This window comes from Rhinopithecus roxellana, chromosome 16 (genome assembly GCF_007565055.1).
Source record: "Rhinopithecus roxellana isolate Shanxi Qingling chromosome 16, ASM756505v1, whole genome shotgun sequence".
NCBI classification, from domain to species: Eukaryota; Metazoa; Chordata; class Mammalia; order Primates; family Cercopithecidae; genus Rhinopithecus; species Rhinopithecus roxellana.
The window spans coordinates 75,538,794-75,560,015 of NC_044564.1; the positions used below are offsets into that span (position 1 = coordinate 75,538,794).

The 21,222-nt window shown below is 38.0% G+C and overlaps 1 protein-coding gene across 29 annotated transcripts in view; it reads right to left on the bottom strand.

Moving 5' to 3' along the window:
• ELAVL2 (ELAV like RNA binding protein 2) overlaps nt 1–21,222 on the bottom strand; it is a 165,176-nt gene that overhangs the window by 31,324 nt on the left and 112,630 nt on the right. For all 29 annotated transcript variants that reach the window (XM_030919714.1, XM_030919709.1, XM_030919707.1 and 26 more), the window contains one exon: nt 14,957–15,060. In XM_030919714.1, the coding sequence (XP_030775574.1) occupies nt 14,957–15,060 (104 nt within the window). The remainder of the gene's footprint in view (nt 1–14,956; nt 15,061–21,222) is intronic.

Sequence of the window (21,222 nt, forward strand, 5' to 3'; positions counted from 1 at the left end):
GAAGTACCTCTCAAGCAAGATGATTAGAAGTTGTGGCATTTGCCCAAGTAACTTGGGCTTTTGCTGCTTTATTGAAAACAATGCAGGCTAAATTGGCTTACAGAAAATCAGATGTACTCATCTAATTGTTTGAAACCCATTCTCCAGCAATGGCTTACGGATTCTTTCAAGATTCTGAAACTTGACCAAATGACATCTCCAACAGATGCCATACTATCAAGATAACCATGGCAACTTTATCTCCAAAAATATACTTAAGATATAATTTGTATAGTATCTGAATATCTAGTATGCCTAAGGCACTGTCAACAGATTAAAATGCTGAGCTAGAATGTTAAACTAAAGAAGGACTAGACACTGGCTGGCATAAATAAACTGCAGGTGTCTTAAAAACCAACCAGTACTGGTTGGTAATGTGAAAAAAGAAAAAAGGTTCTCATCAAGCAAATTTCAGTGAATTAAACATTCTAGGACTTTCATTCACTTCTTCATCCATAATCTGACAAAGAGAAGTACATGAAAAGGAGAAATGGATAAGAAGAGACGGGCAGGTGGACATTATGCAGAAAATCTCACATAAAGGGATACCTTTACTTAAGTATTTGTTTTTGTATGAAACCAAAAAGCTGTTAAGTCCTTTACATATCTTTCATTCAACCGCATCTTCAATGTATAGTGACACCTACCAAGAAGTTTTGAAAAACACACCCAAAGTTAAAAATGGCATTAAAACAAAAACAAAACAAAACAAAAAACCTCCAAGAATTTCAACTTTTAATTTCACTTAAACTGTGACTTTTTCCATCTTTGAGCACATAGAGCAGGTCTTCACTGTCTCTTATAAGCAACAGACAGAAGTTTCCTCATATAGAGGTTATAAATAAAAACATTCTGTAAGTTGCTCTCCAAAGACAAAAATCTCGTTGCCCTCAGAGAGCAGACCACCAAATAGAAGAAAAAGGTAATGTATAGTGAATAAATTTTTATCCACTTTATGAATTTATTTTATGGCCAAATAAAACTTTGTAAATGACAGGGGTAGAGGGCCATGTAGGCAGAGAATAATCCAAGGCAATGGAGAATTAGGCTTGCATATTGAATGATGAAGAGCCCAGCTGAGCCAGAATAAAGATTTCTGTAGGACACTGACAACACCAGAACAGTGAGTTGAGGGCAGAGTCTAGAGCCCTTGAATGTCAGGGCAAAACTTTCATGAGCAGAGGAGTAACAATCTAAATGTTCGTAAGTATTATCAGATAGAAATGTAAGGAACGAGAATATAGAGACAGTTTTCCATCATAACCCAGGTGAGGAGAACAGTCAAAATCAGTATGGTAGTGAAGTTAAATGTAAATGCCATCTACAGTTAAGTTTCTGTTTGTACTATAACTAGAAGAAAAACTGCTTTGCAACAATGTTCAGAAACCCAAGTCTTCTTTGACCTACTTATATATACAGTAATGAAAATATAATGATCATTTCCTCTGTGTGTACACTAAATACTGCTTAGAGAAACTTCATCTTGATATCATTTGTAAATACTTAAATGAGTCCCATAGGTCTCCACGGATCTTTGCAGAGCAAGGCAAATATGTTTCTATGAGCAAATTACTTGATCTACCCAAAATTCATTCCTATAGATTATCTTATAAATTAGGTCTTCACTAAAGGGTGATAAATGTAAAGTATAGGGCTAGGTTTAATCAAATTTTCCTGCCAATCATTTTTGTAGAAGGTTATTACTTGATAGAATAAGTATACTTTATGGTGTTCAGAGGTAAGCTTCTCCTAAAAGGTACACATCACGTGAAGGCCTCTGTGCTTTTGGATGAGACATTCCCTTATGTGTAATATATGTCTTCTTTCTCCACCCCATAAAACCTAGCTTGTAAAACACTATCACCTCTGAAATCATCGCAGAGGCCTCTAGACAGCAAGTGGCATATCCATTTTCATTGTATTTTGCGTTCACTCATCATATATCCAAATAACGGTCATATAAACTAAGTGCTGTCTCCTCTACGACACAATGACATCAAGGACAAGGCTACCTCGTCTTATTTTAATGCTGTTCCAACATTTAGCAAAGCTAACTAGCCCACACTAAGCACTCAAAATGTTTATAAAATATTTAAGTACAGATATTCCCTGTCCAACACTGTATAGCCAAGATTACATGGTCTCAGTAAAACAAAAAAACAACCTGCAATTAAATACTTTTCAAAGATTTTTACATTTGTTCATCCTGGCCCTTTGTTTTGTGGGCAAGGTGAGCATATGTCACATACATCTTTTAAAGCTACTGACCTTCCCTACAAACTTGGAGACAGGCCTATTAGTCTTGCACAGTTCCATATAATATAATAAAGTCCTAAGGGGAGGGAAGTCTTGAATATAAAATAACTGCTTCTACTAATTCTTTAATGTATTTAAAAAATATTAGTCCTCAAACACCCAGAGAGAAACTCCTAACAAATAATCTTCCTCTTAAAGGATGTTTTATTTCAACAATCCTCATTCAAACACCTGTTTTAAATTTAAAACACAATCTGCAAGCCGTATCTACATTACAAGTAAACCATACGCTATCCAAGATTTAGTGTTTTGGGCCCTGATTTGACCCAATTGTCAGGGATCTAAGGTATGTATAGAGGTATACATATACAAAAAAGTTAGGAAGCCAGCTCACTTTCTTTCAAGGGCAGCCTGTCTTTGGTAAGCCTCAATCAGTAGAAACTGTACCAGTTTTTAAAAAATTTAAAAAGCAGTAACAGCAAACACTGCAGATTGCTTATGGCATTTAACAGGCTGAGATGGAAATTTGTGTGAGGCACGTATGATAAAGGAGAAAGCAAGGAAAAAGAATAACAGAAATGTTATTAAAAGCCCTCCCCACAGAGCCAAAGGAAGTTTTACCTACACATATTTTGTGGAGCTAAGTTATACAACTATGAAAAATTTATTCAATACATAAGGGGATAACCCCTGAAACATTAGTGAGTGTTTTATGACTTTAAGTCTACCAAGATATTTCTCTCACAACATGATTAGACATTAGAGAATAACCACAGGGAAAGCTTTTTTTAAATGAACTGATTTGCAAGACTAATAGTCTCATTCAAAGACAATCCTTCATTCTTCAAGTATCTATTAGACACCTGAGCTGTTTATTTCCCCTAACAGCTTTAACAAAAAATAATTATTGTATTCCTTAAACCCTTTGTGTGACAGTTTTGCAGATTTTAAAAGAAAGAGTTTTTAAGGAAAACATGGACAACCTTCACTGTACGCAATAAAGAGACCATATCATTGCCATCTATACAACACCTGCAGAAATTCAAAGACGGGCAGCAAGGAGGGGAACAATCACCTTTATCTTTGTTCTAAAACAAAGTGTTCTCCTGCAGAAGCACCTTGAGAATCCCATCCTGAGGTATTTAATTACACTGAATGATTTGGCACCAGGCCCTTTCCCTGGGTCTTGCTGATTGATAGCATCAATAACACTCACTGGCTGTAATTAAACCACCAAATAGTATCCCCTTTGCCACTTGGCAGATCAATATTCTTTAATACTCCAAAGAACAAAGTACAAAGGTGAGAGGGGTGTTTTTACCCCTCACCTTCACAGTTCATTTGACTTTGTGCACCAGGATATACTACAGACAATGTATATTTTACAATTCCCCCCAGACATTGCTTAATGAAGAACATGAAGAAAAATCCTTGGTTTCTTATTCATTTTTGCAACTCGGAGCAGGGGGAAAACATTCTAAGCCTTTGGCAAAAGTATGCACTGCTTTCATGTAGCTTTGGGGCAACATTCAGTTTACAGGTCAAAAGGTTTCTAAATTAAGGTTGCATATAGCAAAAAATTTTTTCCTTAAAAAATTATAGCATAAAATGCGTGAAAGCTCTTATAACAGAGCCAATTCCCATTTACTGAGGCCCTGGCTAGAAAGTTCAAGTATCAAGACACTGGGTAGGGAAGGAAGAGGGGTTTGGTTGGCAGGCTATAAATGTAAGACAAATTTTTATTAAATTTTAAAAGCCTTTTTTTTTTTTTTTTTTTTTTTGAGACAGGAGTTTTGCTCTTGTTGCCCAGGTTGGAGTGCAATGGTACGATCTCAGCTTACTGCAACCTCTACCTCCCAGGTTGAAGCAATTCTCCTGCCTCAGCCTCCCCAGTAGCTGGGTTTACAGGCACCTGCCTTTGTATCTTAAGTAGAAACGTGGTTTCACTATGTTGGCCAGGCTGGTCTCAAACTCTTGACCTCAGGTGATCCACTTGCCTCAGCCTCCCAAAGTGCTGGGATTACAGGCGTGAGCCACCGCGCCCGGCTCAAAAGCTGCTTTCACAATCTAACATCCTGGATCACAGAACTTAACTCCCAATCTCTATGAGACACTCTTTTTTTTTTTTTTTTTTTTTTTTTTGAGACACAGTCTTGCTCTATTACCCAGACTAGGGTACAGTGGTGCGATCTCAGCTCACTGCAACCTCCACCTCCCAGGTTCAAATAATTCTCCCTGCCTCAGCCTCCGGAGTAGCTGGGATCACTGTCATCCGCCACCATGTTAGGCTAATTTTTGTACTTTTTAGTAGAGATGGGGTTTTGTCATGTTGGCCAAGCTGATCTTGAACTTCTGACCTCAGGTGGTCTGCCCACCTTGGCCTCCCAAAGTGCTGGGATTACAGGTATGAACCACTGTGCCCAGCCAAGACACCCATTTTAAATGGATGGGCCCTAAAGAACCATACTGCAAATTCTCCAAATACTCTCAGAAGCAAATAAATTATGCTAACATAATTGTAATGTTGAAGTATTTAATGACACACAAACGCTTTGAAAATGAGTAAATTGTGTGTGAGAGTATATATTATTTCTTAGGTAAATCCAGCACTATATTCATTAAAAACACATTAGTGAATCCCAGCCATTCAAGATAGCTTGATGTAACCTACAAATGAAAATCCTATTATTTACAAGTAGACTTGTTTTAAAATAAGCACCGCAGACCTACCCAAGTGCAAATCATTAAGATCCACTAAACAGTGCTTCTCAGGTCAAGCCACCACCCGCTTAACGATCACCTGTGGTGGCTGCTGAAATACAATTTCCTCAGTCTCTCTCTGCAGATACTCAGATTCATTAAGTCTTGGTTGGGGTGTAGAAATCTGCATTTTTTATCAACCACCCCATCCCACTGATTCAGAAAAACATTAAAGTGTTGGCAGTCTCTTGTGTAAAGGCATTTGAAATAATCCTCAAACTATGGGCATATTAGGGTTTCCTAGATAGCTCATAACAATCACGGATGCCAAGCCCTTTTCCTTGCCATCCACTGATTGTTAGTTTATAAGTAAGACAAATGCCAGGTAGCCTGAAAGCAAAGCATTTAGGAATATAAACCACCTGCAAATGCAAAAATGCAGACGTAAAATAAAGCCCATGAAACTCATCTAAAGCTATTTCCAAGAACCCAGACTGGCTGGATGTGGCTCAACTGGGTTAGTCTCTTCAAAAAGGCCACTGTGCTTGATTCTATGAAGTTAGGAGCTTCTCTCAATGACTAGGAATATGAACAGGGTTATTTGGTTAAGGCAGGCACAAATTTCTAGATAGAAATTTAACAAAACCGGAAACTAAACTTTTTCTGAATTATCAGTTTCCAGGACTACATGCTTGTTCTATTTTTCCTTGTCCTTCCTGCAGCTCACCTGATCAAGAAACCAAGAACAGAACACAAATCCAAGACTTACACCTCTCCAAGTCCTATTGCAGCATTCAAAAGAGTTCCTCTCAGAAGGAAGGAGAGGAAGCAGACAAGTATCAGATTGCCTGTACTGTTTTCAAAATACAGATGACCCTGGAACAACATGGGTTTGAACTGTGTGGGTGTACTTAATATGGGATTTTAGACCAACCCCTCCCTCTTCCTCTGCCTACTCAACATAAAGATGACAAGGGTGAAGGTCTTTATGATGATCCACTTCCACTTAATGAACAGTAAATATATTTTGTCTACCTTATGATTCTCTTAACATTTTCTTTGCTCTAGCTTACTTTACATTGTAAGAACACAATATGTAATACATGTAACATACAAAATATGTGGTAATTGTTTATGTTATCAGTAAGGCTTCTAGTCAACAGTAGGCTACTAGTAGTTAGGTTTTTGAGGAGTCAAAAGTTAAGACTTTTTGCTATATGGGGGCTGTTACCCGTAGCCCCAGAACTGTTCAAGTGTCAACTGTACAGCCCTGTCTCATTGCCCAAAAGCAGCAGGTCGAGACACTTCTGGAAATAAAACATCCACAAGTAATTCTAATGTAGTACACGCAGCTGAGAATGCACACTAAAAGTAATGATAGGAAAGGCTGGCAGAAGTGAAAGTAAAAGAGAATGTACCATCCATGCTTTTTAAAAGAGTCTGTGCAAATTTAAAAAGAGACCAATGTTAATGCACATTTCTGTAACTTTTAAACTAGCATCTAAGACTTATATGAACCTACCAGAAAAACATTCTTGAAAAATGGGTAGCTGCCGAAAAAACAAATTCAGGAAGTTACTACTATAATAATTATTTCACTGTTCATTACAACTGAAATAACTGAATCAATGTTAACTCACTTATCTGCTAAGTATGACCTCCAAATCCAGTTTTCTCCTCAAACTGTATGTCTGGCTGTCTCAAGAGCTCACCCTGAAAGAGGGCAGAGTTCTTCACTCCTAGGCAAAGACAGTTCCACTCCCTAGCACTAAGAGATCTAGTCCAGAAAGTCTCAAGACAAAGACACTCAAAGGCCAAATTAAGGCCTCTATTAGTTGGTTTATTTAGAGTGGTATCTGAACAAAACAGTTAAACATCAATAATGTGAAATGGAAAGAAAGCAACAAAAGCTACGGCATCAGCCAACATGATACTGCATTTCTGATGCTGGTAGTGCTTATTAGCTATTTCATTTTGAACAAATCCCTTTAACCTGAGCTTTATTTCATCAAATGGATTAAGTATTTGCCTACCAGAGACTACTTCTCTTTCTGCATGAATTCAAAACAGTAAAAAGATAATAATCATATGAAATTTGTTTGAAAAGTAGATACAGCAAGGAATTAAGGGTTCTTTCTTGGGAAGTTAACACAATCATCTTAACTTTGCAAGCCAGCTATGTGGTAGAATAGACTGAAGCCAAACTGACCTAGCACCACTTTTCCCAGGTCATAAATGAAAGAAAAGCCCTACTCCACATTCCCCTTAAAAAGCAGTGGAGAAGTAAAGCAACAAGGGCTAGCAGTGTGATGTTCACGTAGAAAAGATTTTTGGCCATCCCGATCAGTTTCAATTTATCTTATCTCACTGTTACCTCAGAACTCAAACTCAAACAGATTTGAACATGTGGTTCAACTATTTTCAGTGTCTTCTATCATCATGCACATGGTTTGCTTGAATCTCTTCCTCAGCCTCATTATTATTAGAAAGCCAATTTTGCACTTAACATTCCAGACCTGTGAGCTGTTATAAGGGTCCTGCCTCAATGATTCAAATTTCTGATAGACAGTAAGTTTCAATGACATCCCCACCAGGTGAACCTTTCAATTCCACACGTGCACACACACACAGACAGCAACAATTTCCTAAACCTATACAAGTTATTACTTCTGTGGCTTTCCCCCTGCCTTACACAGAAGCAACACTCACAAGGAGGCAGTTTCCAATGAAGGTCTTCATGAAACCTGAAATTCTCCATGCTGGTTACAGAAATGAAAGAGCCAGGGTTTTCTGGTATAGACCTCACTTAGCATAAGTTTAAGCATCTGCCATGAAGGGCTATGATACCCCTGTGGAGCATGCTTAGGTAACAAAATGATCCATCAATTCAAGTAAAGATGGGTTGAGACTCTTCCAGCATCACTACCCAGTGTGTGGCTGACAGGCAGGAAGTAAGCTGGGGACACGGTCACCAGGAACCCTGTTCCTCATCCTTCCCTCTTTGTGGGCTCTGCCTCTGCTCCAACAACTGTGAGAAAATCTAAAGGAAATCCATTGGAAGAATGCCTAGTTATTGCCCTTTGGGAATTCCAATTAACTCTCACTTTGGAGGTAGCTAGAAGGAACAGATGTAACACAAGCAGTCTGAGGACAGGACATTCAAGCTCTGGACCTTACTTGGGCTACCTACCCACATTCCCTAGATCACACTAGGTGAGTAAGAAATTTCTGGGTTTTTGGTATGAAAAAAATTAAAGCTGAAAAGAGAGCATTCTACAAAACACATGAAGGGCATTATACAAATAACAATAAAAAAGTCATCTGTCACTTCTCACTTCAAGTAAGGACTATGTAAATGTGAGTCAATATAGATAGAAGAATTTTATCTAAATGTATTGAAGAAGTGCTGATAATAGATGTAATATACTGTTAAAACTTGACATGTGGCTGTGGAAATTTCCAGAACACAAGTTAACAATGAAGTTAGGAAAACATGTACTCCGTCAGTCTGTATTCTTTAAAAGGCAAACGACGAGACCATCGTGGCTAATACGGTGAAACCCCGTCTCTACTAAAAAATACAAAAAACTAGCCGGGCGACGAGGCGGGCGCCTGTAGTCCCAGCTACTCGGGAGGCTGAGACAGGAGAATGGCGTGAACCCGGGAGGCGGAGCTTGCAGTGAGCTGAGAGCCGGCCACTGCACTCCAGCCTGGGCGGCAGAGCAAGACTCCGTTTCAAAAAAAAAAAAAAAAAAAAAAAGGCAAACGAACAATTTACTCAATGTTTCCATTTTTACCCCACTCCTGGTATCTTTTTCAATTTTTTTTTTTTTTTTTTTTTTTGTCCAGATAAATGACAGTTATTAGGCTAACATCTCATAAATAGGTCAATTCATTTGAGGCCTGGCCTTCAAACTATTACTTCTAAATTTTCCAAAGCTGCTCAAGGTAAAAGGGAAATAATGGTATATATCCAAGTTTTTAAATGAGGGGTACTTTGTAGAAGATGATTTATAAATTTCTGCCCTTTGTACTATCACAGAAAATAACAAACTACACAAGCCAGAGAAACACTAGGGTGGGCTGAAACGCTCAGAAAGATGTGGCGTTTAAATACAAAGCAAATCTTCCTCTCCTAATAAATACTCAAAGTCAATCCCAACACTGCTCTGCTCAAAACCCTCCAGTGCCCCACCCTCACCTACAGAACAAAATATCAATGCCTTTACATGCGCACCCAGAACACACTTCTATAATCCATAACTCAGGCTCATTCCCATATTCACCTCCCATCCTGCTTTCTTTCCGGGCAAATTCTGTATGGTTCCCCTATCAACTGCTTTAAACCTTCCATGCCCTACAAAAGCCATGAACTCTCAGCATTATGACTATTAAAAGAGCCACTCATCTCAAACACAAAATTGTACTGCAGGTATTTTAACAGAGGACCTACTGAGTAGCAGGCCCTTAGCATAGCTTTACTTACACTCCTGCCTGCATATTCCCTCTCCTTCTTTACAGGGGGGACTGGTTTACACAGCATCTAAGAATATTTCCTCCTGGTCAGTATTAACTTTTATAAAAGAATAAATTAAAATGATAAAGAAAAACCACCCCACTCCCAATAATCCTGTTGCAAAAGGAGTTTGAACTAGAAACTCAAATCCCAATATAAAGTTTACAGTGGCTATTAAACTTTCAAGAGTGAAAGAGGAAGGCAGTTAAAATTATTCTCTCTTCAGGAGAGGGTGCTGCCTTTCATCAAATCATTCTATACAATAAACATGAATTCATTTAAAAAGTTACGTTTTTTCTTAATATGCAACTTGGCAGACCATCAAAAGCTTTTTTCCTCTCCTAAAAGGCAGGTAATGAAAATTCTCAGTGATGAATAAATTATTTTAACGATATAAATGGAAACTTAAATGGTTAAAAGCTCTGTCCAAGATTATGCAGCCAGTTAAATCATTTTAGTAAGGTAATTTAGACAGGTTAAGACTTCAGAAATGTAGTTCTATATTCCTATGTTAAGGGTCAAGTTCATGCTAAACAGAAAAAAAAAAGTATAAATATGACATTTACTAATGAGAAAAGGATAAACTAGTTAGAAAAAGGTATAAATTTAACAAAAAGTTAATGGCAATACAGTAGCTTAGAATACAGGTTTCTTAGCTTTGCTTAATCACTCAAACTGAACACAACAAACAGATTATACTATTTATAATATTCTCATTTTTATAACAGAATTTTCCAAATGTGGTTAAATTGTGGTTTAATTATTTCAGTATAATAAATTTCATATGATTGTATACGAATTAATAACTTTCAAGCAAAGGTAAATTTTAGCGTGGTCTATAGCTGAGTGATCAAGGAAAATTAATCAAGACAAAAATCGGGCAGTTTTTCTACGGTAGTAGTTCCAGGCAGAATTTTTTTTTTTTCTTTTGAGGGGTTAGAACCTACCAATAACAATAAAACATTCTATTCCCTGAGATAATAGCTCCTTCTCTCTAGATAAATCAACCCCAGTTTCAGGAAAAATAAAGCATCCTAGGCCCATCGTAGGGGAGGGAAAAGCTGAGAGAGATGCTGGGAGCCATGCATCCATTTCACTGTTATGTGATAATCATCTACCCAGAGTTCTTTATGCAGAGGAGGGAGGAAGTCTATACATATTCTCGAAAATGAATGACTTTAGCTTGCTAATCATGAATTTCAGTCTGACACTATTAACCTAACAAGTCAAAAGTATTAGCTTTAAGCCATAAAAATTCCACATACTATTTAGATTTTTTCAATACTTAATACCCCTAAAAAATAAAATGAGAAGAGAAAGAGCATGAAGACTGAACACAGTAGGTACAACCACTCGCCTCATGTATAATTCACCAAAGGAAGGATTCCCATAGGGACCTGAAGGCTTTTGGTGAAAAACCTCTCTTCTCATCAGCATACAATTTGACACTTCCATGAGATTACTCCCCCACTCCCATGCCTGAACTGTACAATATTACCTTTTCACTACCCTCCCTAATGAGAATTTTAAAACATTTTTGTAATATATTCACACTTTATTTACCATGTCAACACTGGGGGACAATGTGGGCAGGCTTAACCCAAAACAGCTGCCTCCCATGCAGTACAGGGATGATGTGATTTCACCAGCAAGGTATGCCTCTGGGACATCTCCTTAACCAGGGAAAAAAGTGACCCTTAGGACAAGAGAACTACTACCTTGAGACTTTAACCTGTATCTGCTACTACTTAAACAGCACCCTACTATGAGGTGAGTATGTTGTTTTCAATTTCTATGCCATGTTTTTTAAAAGCAAAGGCTGGTGAACCACGTTGAACTCTGAATGCTAAATGATCACCCAGCATGCTCAAGAAAAAATATTAATATTTTGGTTAACAGAATGAACCACAGGAGGATTATTAAGGTAAAATGCTAGAAGACAAACTGAACTTTGCACAAAAAACACCAAATGTATAGAGAACTGCCAAACATTTTTGGTGATTCCCAAGTGCTAGGCCTTAGACCTGCTGTCATAAATTACCTGGGAAGCATAATAAAAAACAGAACCTTGAATCTCTCTTGTGGACAGCGATCTAGCAGATCTAAAGTGGATCCCAGAAACTGCATTTCTAACCCACTTCTCTGGGGATTAAGATGCAACAAAAGTTTAGGAACAACTGCTATAGGTCCTCACAGAGCCTGAGGGACTTCACTCACCACGGAAATACTGAATATCTGTCATTTATTCAACACACCAACTACTGTACAAAACCCTATTGAGCTAATGCTATTAGGGAGCCCCAGGAGAAACTGCTACATAAACCACCTTTCACAGCACTTGATTCACTGTTTCAATATCCCAATAACCAGGAATTTTACCAAATGCATACTAAATGCTAAGAGTACACAAACACTTGTATGTACTAACCAATCTTCTATACCTTTCTAAAGTAAAGCACAGTGTCCTGGCAAGAGTTTTGATATAACGATCAGAAGACAAGGGTTTGTTTTGAGTCACAGCTCTGTCTTCAACTGCCTGGTCTTGGCTAAATTGTATGACCACCAAGATCTCCACTCTGACTGGGGAGAGAGAGCAGTGCTTAAGCCTAAATTACATATGGGTCCCCCTGTAATTCGAAAATGTCTGTGATTCCTCAAGGGTAAAGAATATAGACTTCAAAGAAGGCAGAACTCAGCAGGAGCTGGAATAACCTGGCAAGACAGAAGCTGAAGGACAGAATTCCTTTAGATGGGCTCCAAAACATGAGATGACCACAGTTAAACTAAATATGAGTGTGAAAGGTATACCAGGAAGTAGGAGTTGCAAAAGAATACGCATAGACATTGGGAATAAGATCAGCTTACAAGTAAAGAGCCAGTCTGACTACAGTGGAGAACAGCAATAGCACTGGTGTCACTGCTACAAAGCTCAGCCAGATGACAGGGTAAAACAGGAGAGAAACACCATAGAGTTTTGAGTGAGCAGTAACATGAGTAAAGTGGTGCTTTGTAAGAAAGTGGTGCTGACAACCATCACCAGTATAGACTAGAGGAGGGAAAAAGACTTATTTATGGAATAGTATCCCAGGAAATAAAAAGGTTTAACTCAACTTCCAAAACATTCTTAAAGCTGGGAATACTAGAAAAACTTGGCTCAAGACATTGTACAGGAACACAAAATCTGCCTAATGGAAATAAGTAAACACAGAAAGAACAAACAGGCAAAGGGGATGCTATATACTTGGGGGAAATGGTTTGCTTTGCCTGTTAGACAAATCTGGGCCAAACTGAGGATACTAGCTGTTATCTGGTATTTTTACAGGAACCAAATAGGGGCAGGGAAAGTAGTAGCCTGCTATTTACCCATTACCCTGACCCACATCTCAGAAAATAAGAAATTGATGTCACAGTATAAAAGCCACAAGGCTTTACTGTCCTTTCTTCCACATATTCAGCCCAAGCAGCTGGGCCCTAAAGAGAAAAGGCTGGATTATGAACAGTAAGGAAGCAGCTGTCATCAACTGTCTCCTTGAAGGCCACAGGCATTTCTCCTATGGAGACCTATTTTCCCCTACATTTCTCTCTTCTTTTGGATCTTAGTGCAGTGAGGATATATAGTAAAATAACTGACACATTAGAATGAAATAAGGGTAATTATTTCTGGAATGGAGAAAAGGATAGTTCCTGGGATAAGCCATCCTGACCATCTATTCCATTTTCTTCTCAACCACAACTCAGGACCTCAGAACTAGGACAAATTAGCAGCACCCCTGGAAATCAATATAAATTGAGGTAGAGAAACCTGCAAAAATCTGCTGTAGGATAGAGAGCACATGGTCTGAAGGTAACTGAACACTGGATGTCTTTTTAAAGAACACTTGTTACTTAATAGTACTAGTAAAAGATCTCTGACACAAATAAAAAGTATGCAGAGAAATATAACCAGAAAAAGTAGTTCAGACTGAAAAAACTTCAAAGCAAACTTAAGGCTTTGTCTTAGACTTTATTGGAAATCTGATTTTTCCCTTCACATTTTGATAATATACAGTAACCAGTTCATTTTCTGATTGGTGAATCTTTTCATAGGACATTTTCTTGCTCAAGAAATATCTAGAATTCTTTGACCTCTCATACCCTAGTGTATTTGGGAACCACTATATACTTTCCTTTAGATAAGACAGGGGTGGTAGGCATTTTTCTTAGGGGCCAGTAAATATAAAGAACGATATGTCAAAACCACTCAGGGCTAATAAATTACCTTAACTGGTAATTCTAAAAAAGCAACTTTAAAGCACAAAAATGACACTGCATTTCTAGATACTTGAAAAAAATGAGCAAAAATCTTTTAGACGAGTCTCTAAGCAAGATGGATACTACAGTCAGCACTGACTAACTTCCCCTTACTACTTCAGGCTATAGCCTGAGCTGGTTTCTTAAATCAAGGGTGGAAAATAGGTTCACACTTGAGTCAATTGATAGAGGTTGTCTGGAACACTATTTTGAAAAATATTTGGGAGCCACATCTAGCCTCCATGAGAAAGAGTGCCATGATTGATTGGCAATGTCTGCACTGGGCAGGAGAGAGCAAATTGATGGTACATGTACTAAGAATTTGCTAGAGGCAACATCCCTCTTATTTTCTAAAGGAAAAGAAATCTATGCTGTGAATTGGATTAGCTCCCTCTCCAGAGAGAATCTACATAAGAATTTCAAAGATTCACAAAAGCGGCAAAATATCTACAAAATTATTCACTGTATGTCTTAAAAAGGAAAACAGAAAAAATAACCTGTGTCACGTAAGTTCCTCCAGTCTCCTCAAAGCAAGCTGAATTTGCTAGAACAAGCTACAACTCAAGCACCAAATCTAGCCTGCCACCTTTTTGTATAATCTATGAGCTAAGAATGGTTTTTACATTTTTTAACTTGGAAAAAATAAAAATATCTGTTAATACATAAACATCTTATCAATTTCAAGTTTCACTGCCCATAAATAAAGTTTTATTGGACCACGGCTGCATCCATTTGTTTATGTAGTGGCTATTACTGCTTTCAAACTGTAAAGGCAGAGTTGAGAACTTGTGACTGACTGCATGGCTTGCAAAACCTTGCTTGTTTACTACCCAGACCTTTAGAGAAGAACAAGTCTAAGGTTTCCCCAAGTTATAGGGCAAGTAATTCTCTATAAGGGAAGGAGATTTGATTCCATAGGCTTACTAAAATATTTATATAAGAGTTGTTGCTCTGTCCCTTTGCGAATACACGAATGATTATATATAGTATTCTTGAACAGTTTCCCCCATCATGCAACAAACACCAAAATTCCACTATGTCTCCCAGGTAACTGTTTATATGGGCCCACAAGGAAGAAAGGAAAAAACTACCAGTAAACCTTACTTTTTTAAAACTTCTGTTCTACAAGTAGATATAAAAATTTTTTTAACATACTTTTATTGTTTTGGTTTGAAGTCTCAGTCCATTCAAGGTGTTGATAGCTTTCTCTGCATCCTTGGGGTCAATGTAGTTCACAAAGCCATATCCCAAGCTCTGCCCTAATGAGAGGGAAGGGGAAAAAGGCATATATTAGTTCTAAACTGCTGACAAAGATCGACTTTCATTTTGGCATGTGGTCTTGTCATTAACACCAGCATATTTCCTCAACAGTAAAAGTAACTCTCTATTAATTCTAGAAATATACATGAAGTCTTTTTGTTTCCTGTCTACTACATTTGCAAGTTTTAGAACTCAGCAAGCAGTGCTGTTTAGGAAAAAAAAAACACACACACACATCCCCAAAGAATTCCATCATACATGCCCTGCTTGAGCCATAGTATACCAGCAGCAAGACAATGCTCAGCTCCAGAAACTGTGGGGATAAATCTCTGTGCTATGGAAAGGGCTTAACAGGCAATACCTTTTCAGCTTCGGTTTCCTTAGCCATAAAATGGGAAGACAGAAAACATCAACCAAGAATCTGTCAGTGTTCTGTAAATTGTACCCTGACACATTTACAGCCTTTACGAAGTACAATTATGTCGGAGCCTAAAATGGTGAAGAACCATGTGTGGGCGTGTATACGTGTAAGTTTATTTTAGAGGAGGATTTATCTTCAAATACACTCAATCAAATTTCTCCAAAGAGGGTTTTATGATCTAGATAAGAACAGGGAAACATGAACACAGAAGATTTACAGTGATGACACCAAAGACAATGAGAACATATAGGAAAAGAAGAAATAGAACATAAACAAAAATAACAGGAGAAAAAAATTCTGGAGTAAAAGTTGCTTAAAAGTGTTTTGTTGTTGTTGCCACCCTCCTCCAATCATCTGAGCCCTCTCACTCCTGGCTAAGTGATGCCCTAAATCTCAGGAAATAGGAGCTATCAAAAGCAGCTGAATCAATGGAGTGCAAAGATAACTAAAGTCAATTGCAAAGGTCTCAATTTTTCAATGAAGAAAGTTTCTCCGTTTAAAACGGCAAGAAACATTATACAGGTGACAAATATGGGCATAAGAAGAGTTTGGTCTACAAAATTCAAAACAAACTAAATGATGATTTCCCAGATGCCCAAGGACAGTCCAAATGCTTTTACTAAGTTCTACTGTTGCATCAATTTCATAGGGAAGTGAGGTATTTGTTCTTGATGGGGCACCGTAAGTGCGAGTGGGTTTTTAGGACAGGTACTCTGGTTATCCTAATGTGGCTACTTGTTACTATGTAAACAAAAAGAGAAGGCTAAATATAGTGCCCAATATGAAAACTGGTGATTATATTTTGGGACCACAACCAGAATTTTGGATAATCACTGCTTGTACCCTCTTATCAAAATGTATTTTTTCCTGTTTTTTTTAAAGAGAAAGGAATAGAGAGCTAAAAACTAATTAGGTTAATTTTATCTCACACTAAAATTGAGAGGTTTTATTTTATAGTTCTAGTGAAGAGTCACATGTGAAGCCACTGTATTTTTAAGCATTCAGCTTTTCATTAATTCAACATTTATCATGTGTCTACTGCATGCATTGTGCCCCTCTTATGAAAGTATGTTGCAGTCCTATTGTCATTAAGTAGAATTAAATAGGCTGAATGTAACAAAATCTGCTCAAAGAACCAGCTTACAGTGGAAAGAAGACAGACTTCAATACTGGTTCTGGTGTTTACTGGCTCTCAGCTGTGCAACTTTGAAGAAGCTACTTAACACCTCTCTGAACCACAGCTTCCTTGTCTCTAAAATGAGGATAATTTCTACCCAACTAGGTTGCTGAAGCAATGATGAAAATACTTATTAATGATGAAAGTGGATCATCACCCTAGTCAAAAGATAACATGAGAAAAAAATAACATGCTTACTGTTAAAGATTTTAAGTGTATTCATTTAAAGTTAAATAAAAAAGATGCTACAAATATAACAGAAAAAGAAAAGGGCAATACAAACATATCATAGTTTTGTCACACTGCTATTCTATGACAAAATAAATCAATTATATCCGCATAGTCTAATTGCCCTTTCTACTGATAGATACTACTACTCCTGCATCTTAGCAGCTTCTAATTCCAGTGCATTCTCAACCTTGACTGCAATGGAATCATCTAGAAAGCTTTAAAACAAAACAGAACGAAAACACCCTGATCCCCAAATCCCACTTCCAAAGATATATATACACACACATACACACACACACATACATGTGTATACATGTATATGTATATGTATATGTATATGTATATGTATATGTATATGTATATGTATGTATATAAGATGAGATCTCACTACGTTGGCTGGGCCATGCTTGAACTCCCGGGCTCAAGCGATCCTCCCACCTTGGGCTCTGATTTTATCAGTCTGTCATGAAGCAGTGGTACTAGCTTTTTAAAACCCTGGTGACTAACGTACAGTCGCCATGTTGAGAAATCACTGCATTTAATGGTGAGAACCAAGGTGGGGCTACAACGGGGCTACTGGGAGGTCTAAGAAAGGTCTTGTAGGGATGACTGCCATTTCATAGCCGTGTTGTTTAGATACATATGGATGTGTTTCTTCTAAAATCTTCAAGTTACCTATTACTTCAAAGAAACAGTTTACTGGCCTCCTGAGGTCAGTCTGGGGCACAGGAGTGCCCACTGAGACTAGATCAGCGGGTAAAGTGAAAAACATGTCTTGCTTACTTCCTACTTAGCCGTTTCCCACTCTGGCCTCTGAACTCTTACTCTGGGCCTGTTGTAGGCACGCTAACGTTTGCTAAATGAAAGAATGAGAAACTTACTGATGTTATTTAACCAAAGGTATTATCATCACCACCACCACCACCAGAGGACCCAACCATCAGATGTGTCTTCCACATGACACCCTCAAGCAATCATGACTGGCCATAATGAGTCAAATATCTAATATCTGTTAAGTTGTTTATACTCAGAAATATGTATCCCCAAATGACTTTGCCTCCTTGTAAAAAGTTTCTTATTTGCCTAGTGGTATTATTAGGATAAGTGCCACTCAGAATATGTTTGAGGTAAGCAAAACTTTATTATTACCCTAAGCAAAATAATATGAAAGGGGGTATCTGCTATTAAAAGACTATATTTCTAAACCTACCGTCGTTGGTGTATTAAAATGTTGGCACTGTAACAAAAGGGAATTAGAACTTTAAATTACTTTACAGTGAAAATCTGTAGTCAAGGCAGCAAATATTTATTGAATGTTTAAAATATATTAAGGGCATCACAGATGATACCAAGATAGGCAAGCCTCCCCATTCTCACCTTTTAGCTACATGGTATTTTACTGTTTAATTGTAGCTTCACATTAACCATGTTCGGTATTCAGATTCTTCTCCTACAAGGTAGAAATGATATCTGAAGCTTGGCAAGGTCAATCAGCTTCTACAAATCAAAAAGGCAGGGAGGAAGTAGTAAAGTCAGGACTTAAAGTCAGGACTCTCAAATGCTGTGCTCTTCTCCACTCAATTAACAACTAGTTTATACCTGAACTGAGACTTCAGGCATATTACATATAAGCCCAGGACTAGTCTGTACCCAATATGCCTGAATAATAATGTAACCAGGCACTTCTGACACTTTTACCGCAAAAGATGCTTCTTGGCTGTTATCTCAAACTTCTGTACCTTTTGTACAAATACCACTTTTACTATATATGAGTTTCTGTGCCGTTATTCATTCCTATGACAACATAAATTGCATCTTATTTATATAGTGCATATTTCTGGTTATAAGAGACCACACAGTTTTTAAAAATAAAATCAGTAGCAAAGCAAACATTAAAAAAAAAATACCTAACCTACCCCTTTCCCACTCTTGTACTCATCAGTAACAGTCATGGGCCACAATGGAAGGCTTGGAAACCAAGCAACATTTATCCTTATCATCCAAACCTATTTTTCAAGTCTCTCTGAATTTAGAATGTGCATACTGATAATCCCCAAACTAAGACTCATTTCTTTAAAAAATGTTTATAAAATGCTCCATTTAAATTCCAAGTATAACCATTATGGAAACCAACATGATTAAAAGACTATTCTGACCAAAATGACAAAGCTAAGGCTCTTCAAGAAAAAAAAAAAAAAAAAAGTCTTTAAATGCCAAAAAATGTGCCTGGTAACTGAACATAAAGAATAGGGTCAACGCCATGTGTCCTCAGCTATTCTCAAAAGCTACCTGTGGTCACGTGTTCTTAAGAATTTTCGAACCATTAATCCAAATATTTTTTCTTTCGAGACAAGGTCTCTCTCTCTGTCGTCCAGGCTGGAGGGCAGTGGCACAATCTCGGCTCACTGCAACTTCTGCCTCCTGGGTTCAAGCAATTCTTCTGCCTCAGCTTCCCAAGTAGCTGGGATTACAGGTATGCATCACCACACTCAGCTACTTTTTGTATTTTTAGTAGACACAGGGTTTCGCCATGTAGGCCAGGCTGGTCTCAAACTTCTGGCTTCAACTGATCCACCAACCTCGGCCTCCCAATGTGCTGGGATTACAGGCGTGAGCCACCGTACCTGGCCCCAAGTCTTGATTCTAATTGCTTTGGTACAGATTCTAGAACTTTGCTATATTCTGTGCTGCACTATTGTGTATGAATGCCTTTTGTTTTACACCCTTCTTTTTAATCTAACATATATGCCACAGAAAAGAAATCCTTCTTCACAAGAGATAGAAAAATGGCTTATAAAATGCCCCTGACACAAGGAGAACAGTTATAAACAGGCTGGTAGAAATCATGGTCCAGGGATCTGTATCACAGAGCTGAAGCACTCCACAGGCCTCTGAAGAGGACCAAAGACTACTGAGAACAGGAGTCAGAGCAAGGAGAGGAAAACAGGAAGACAGCCCGTTTAGTGGCAGAGTGCTACTGTGGGAAACCCAGTAATCGCCAATTTATCCCAAACTGTGCGTAATTCAAAGCATCAGCCACTCCCCTGCCACCTACATTGCTTTTAATAACCTACTTTAATTAAAATTTTAATTGTGTATTTTAATTAGAAATACACAATCTTCTGGACCTGTTTCATTCAAAGGTCACTTTATTTAGTATTTTCTATTTTAAATTACTACCAATGTTCAGAAAAATCAAATTACCCCCTCAGGTTTAAAGGTAAAGGCAATAGACTACTGTCATTCTTGATTAAAAGATACATTAATTTTATCCAACCAATATGAAATGAGACCCTCAACACAAAATTGTGGAAAATAAAATTTTGTATTTAAAAAAAAAAAAAAAAAAAAAAAAAAAACAAGAGTCACCCTACAAATTTCTCATCTAAAATAAGCATTCAATAACTATGGGAATCATACTTTTTGCTAGGCCCTGAGAATTCAAAAGAGAGAAAGTTCTTTCTCATAAAGCCTATATTCTGACAAGGTGAGATACAAACACATTCTACAGGGTATTAGAAGAAAATAGAGCTAAGGAGAAAAAAGCAGCAGGGGATGAGAGCGGGGAGGGGAGGGGCAGGGCTGCTGTTCAAATACAATGGTCAGAGAGGGCCCCATTCTGCAGGTAACATTTGATCCAAGGCTTGAAGGAATTAGCTCAAGTCGGTAACAGTGAAGATGTGCAAGACTTACTCCATTCCAAGTTCTGCCATACATGCATCACATTCTGCCAGTTCTACCATCTAAATCAGTCCTTTGTCTGCATTAGCATTGGTTCTGTATTATCCTGGCCCTGATTATTGCTACACTATCCTAATAGGACACCCCTTGCTTAGACTCCTGTTAATTCCAAAAACAGCCATCCTCCACCAAAATATTGTCCAGGAGAACTTCCTAAAACACAAATCTAACCATACTCTGGTTTCCAGTCACTGTCAGTTTTGTGTTCACTTCTACTTTTGCTCATCTTCCACCACTCCTACACATACACCCTAGGTCTGGAACACAGCTCTCCAACTAGCCAACTCCCATGTATCCTTTGAGACTCTCTGAAGTCATTTCCTGCCACAACTTGCCCCTTCCCCGATGCACACTGTTCAGTGTTCCTCCTGCCTAGTCCTCCCACAGCTTCTTATATTATCCCGTTATCTTGCTATGTATGCCTGGGGTTTTGGATGCTCCCTCACTAGACTGCTGAGCAAGGGCAAGCAGAACATAGTTCCTCACAAACAGGACCCTAAGACAGATCATTAAATGTTCTGTGAATGACTGAATGAACAACAAATGAAGGAACAGCAGCATCTGCCTTCCAGGAGCCTGTGGTTTAGGACA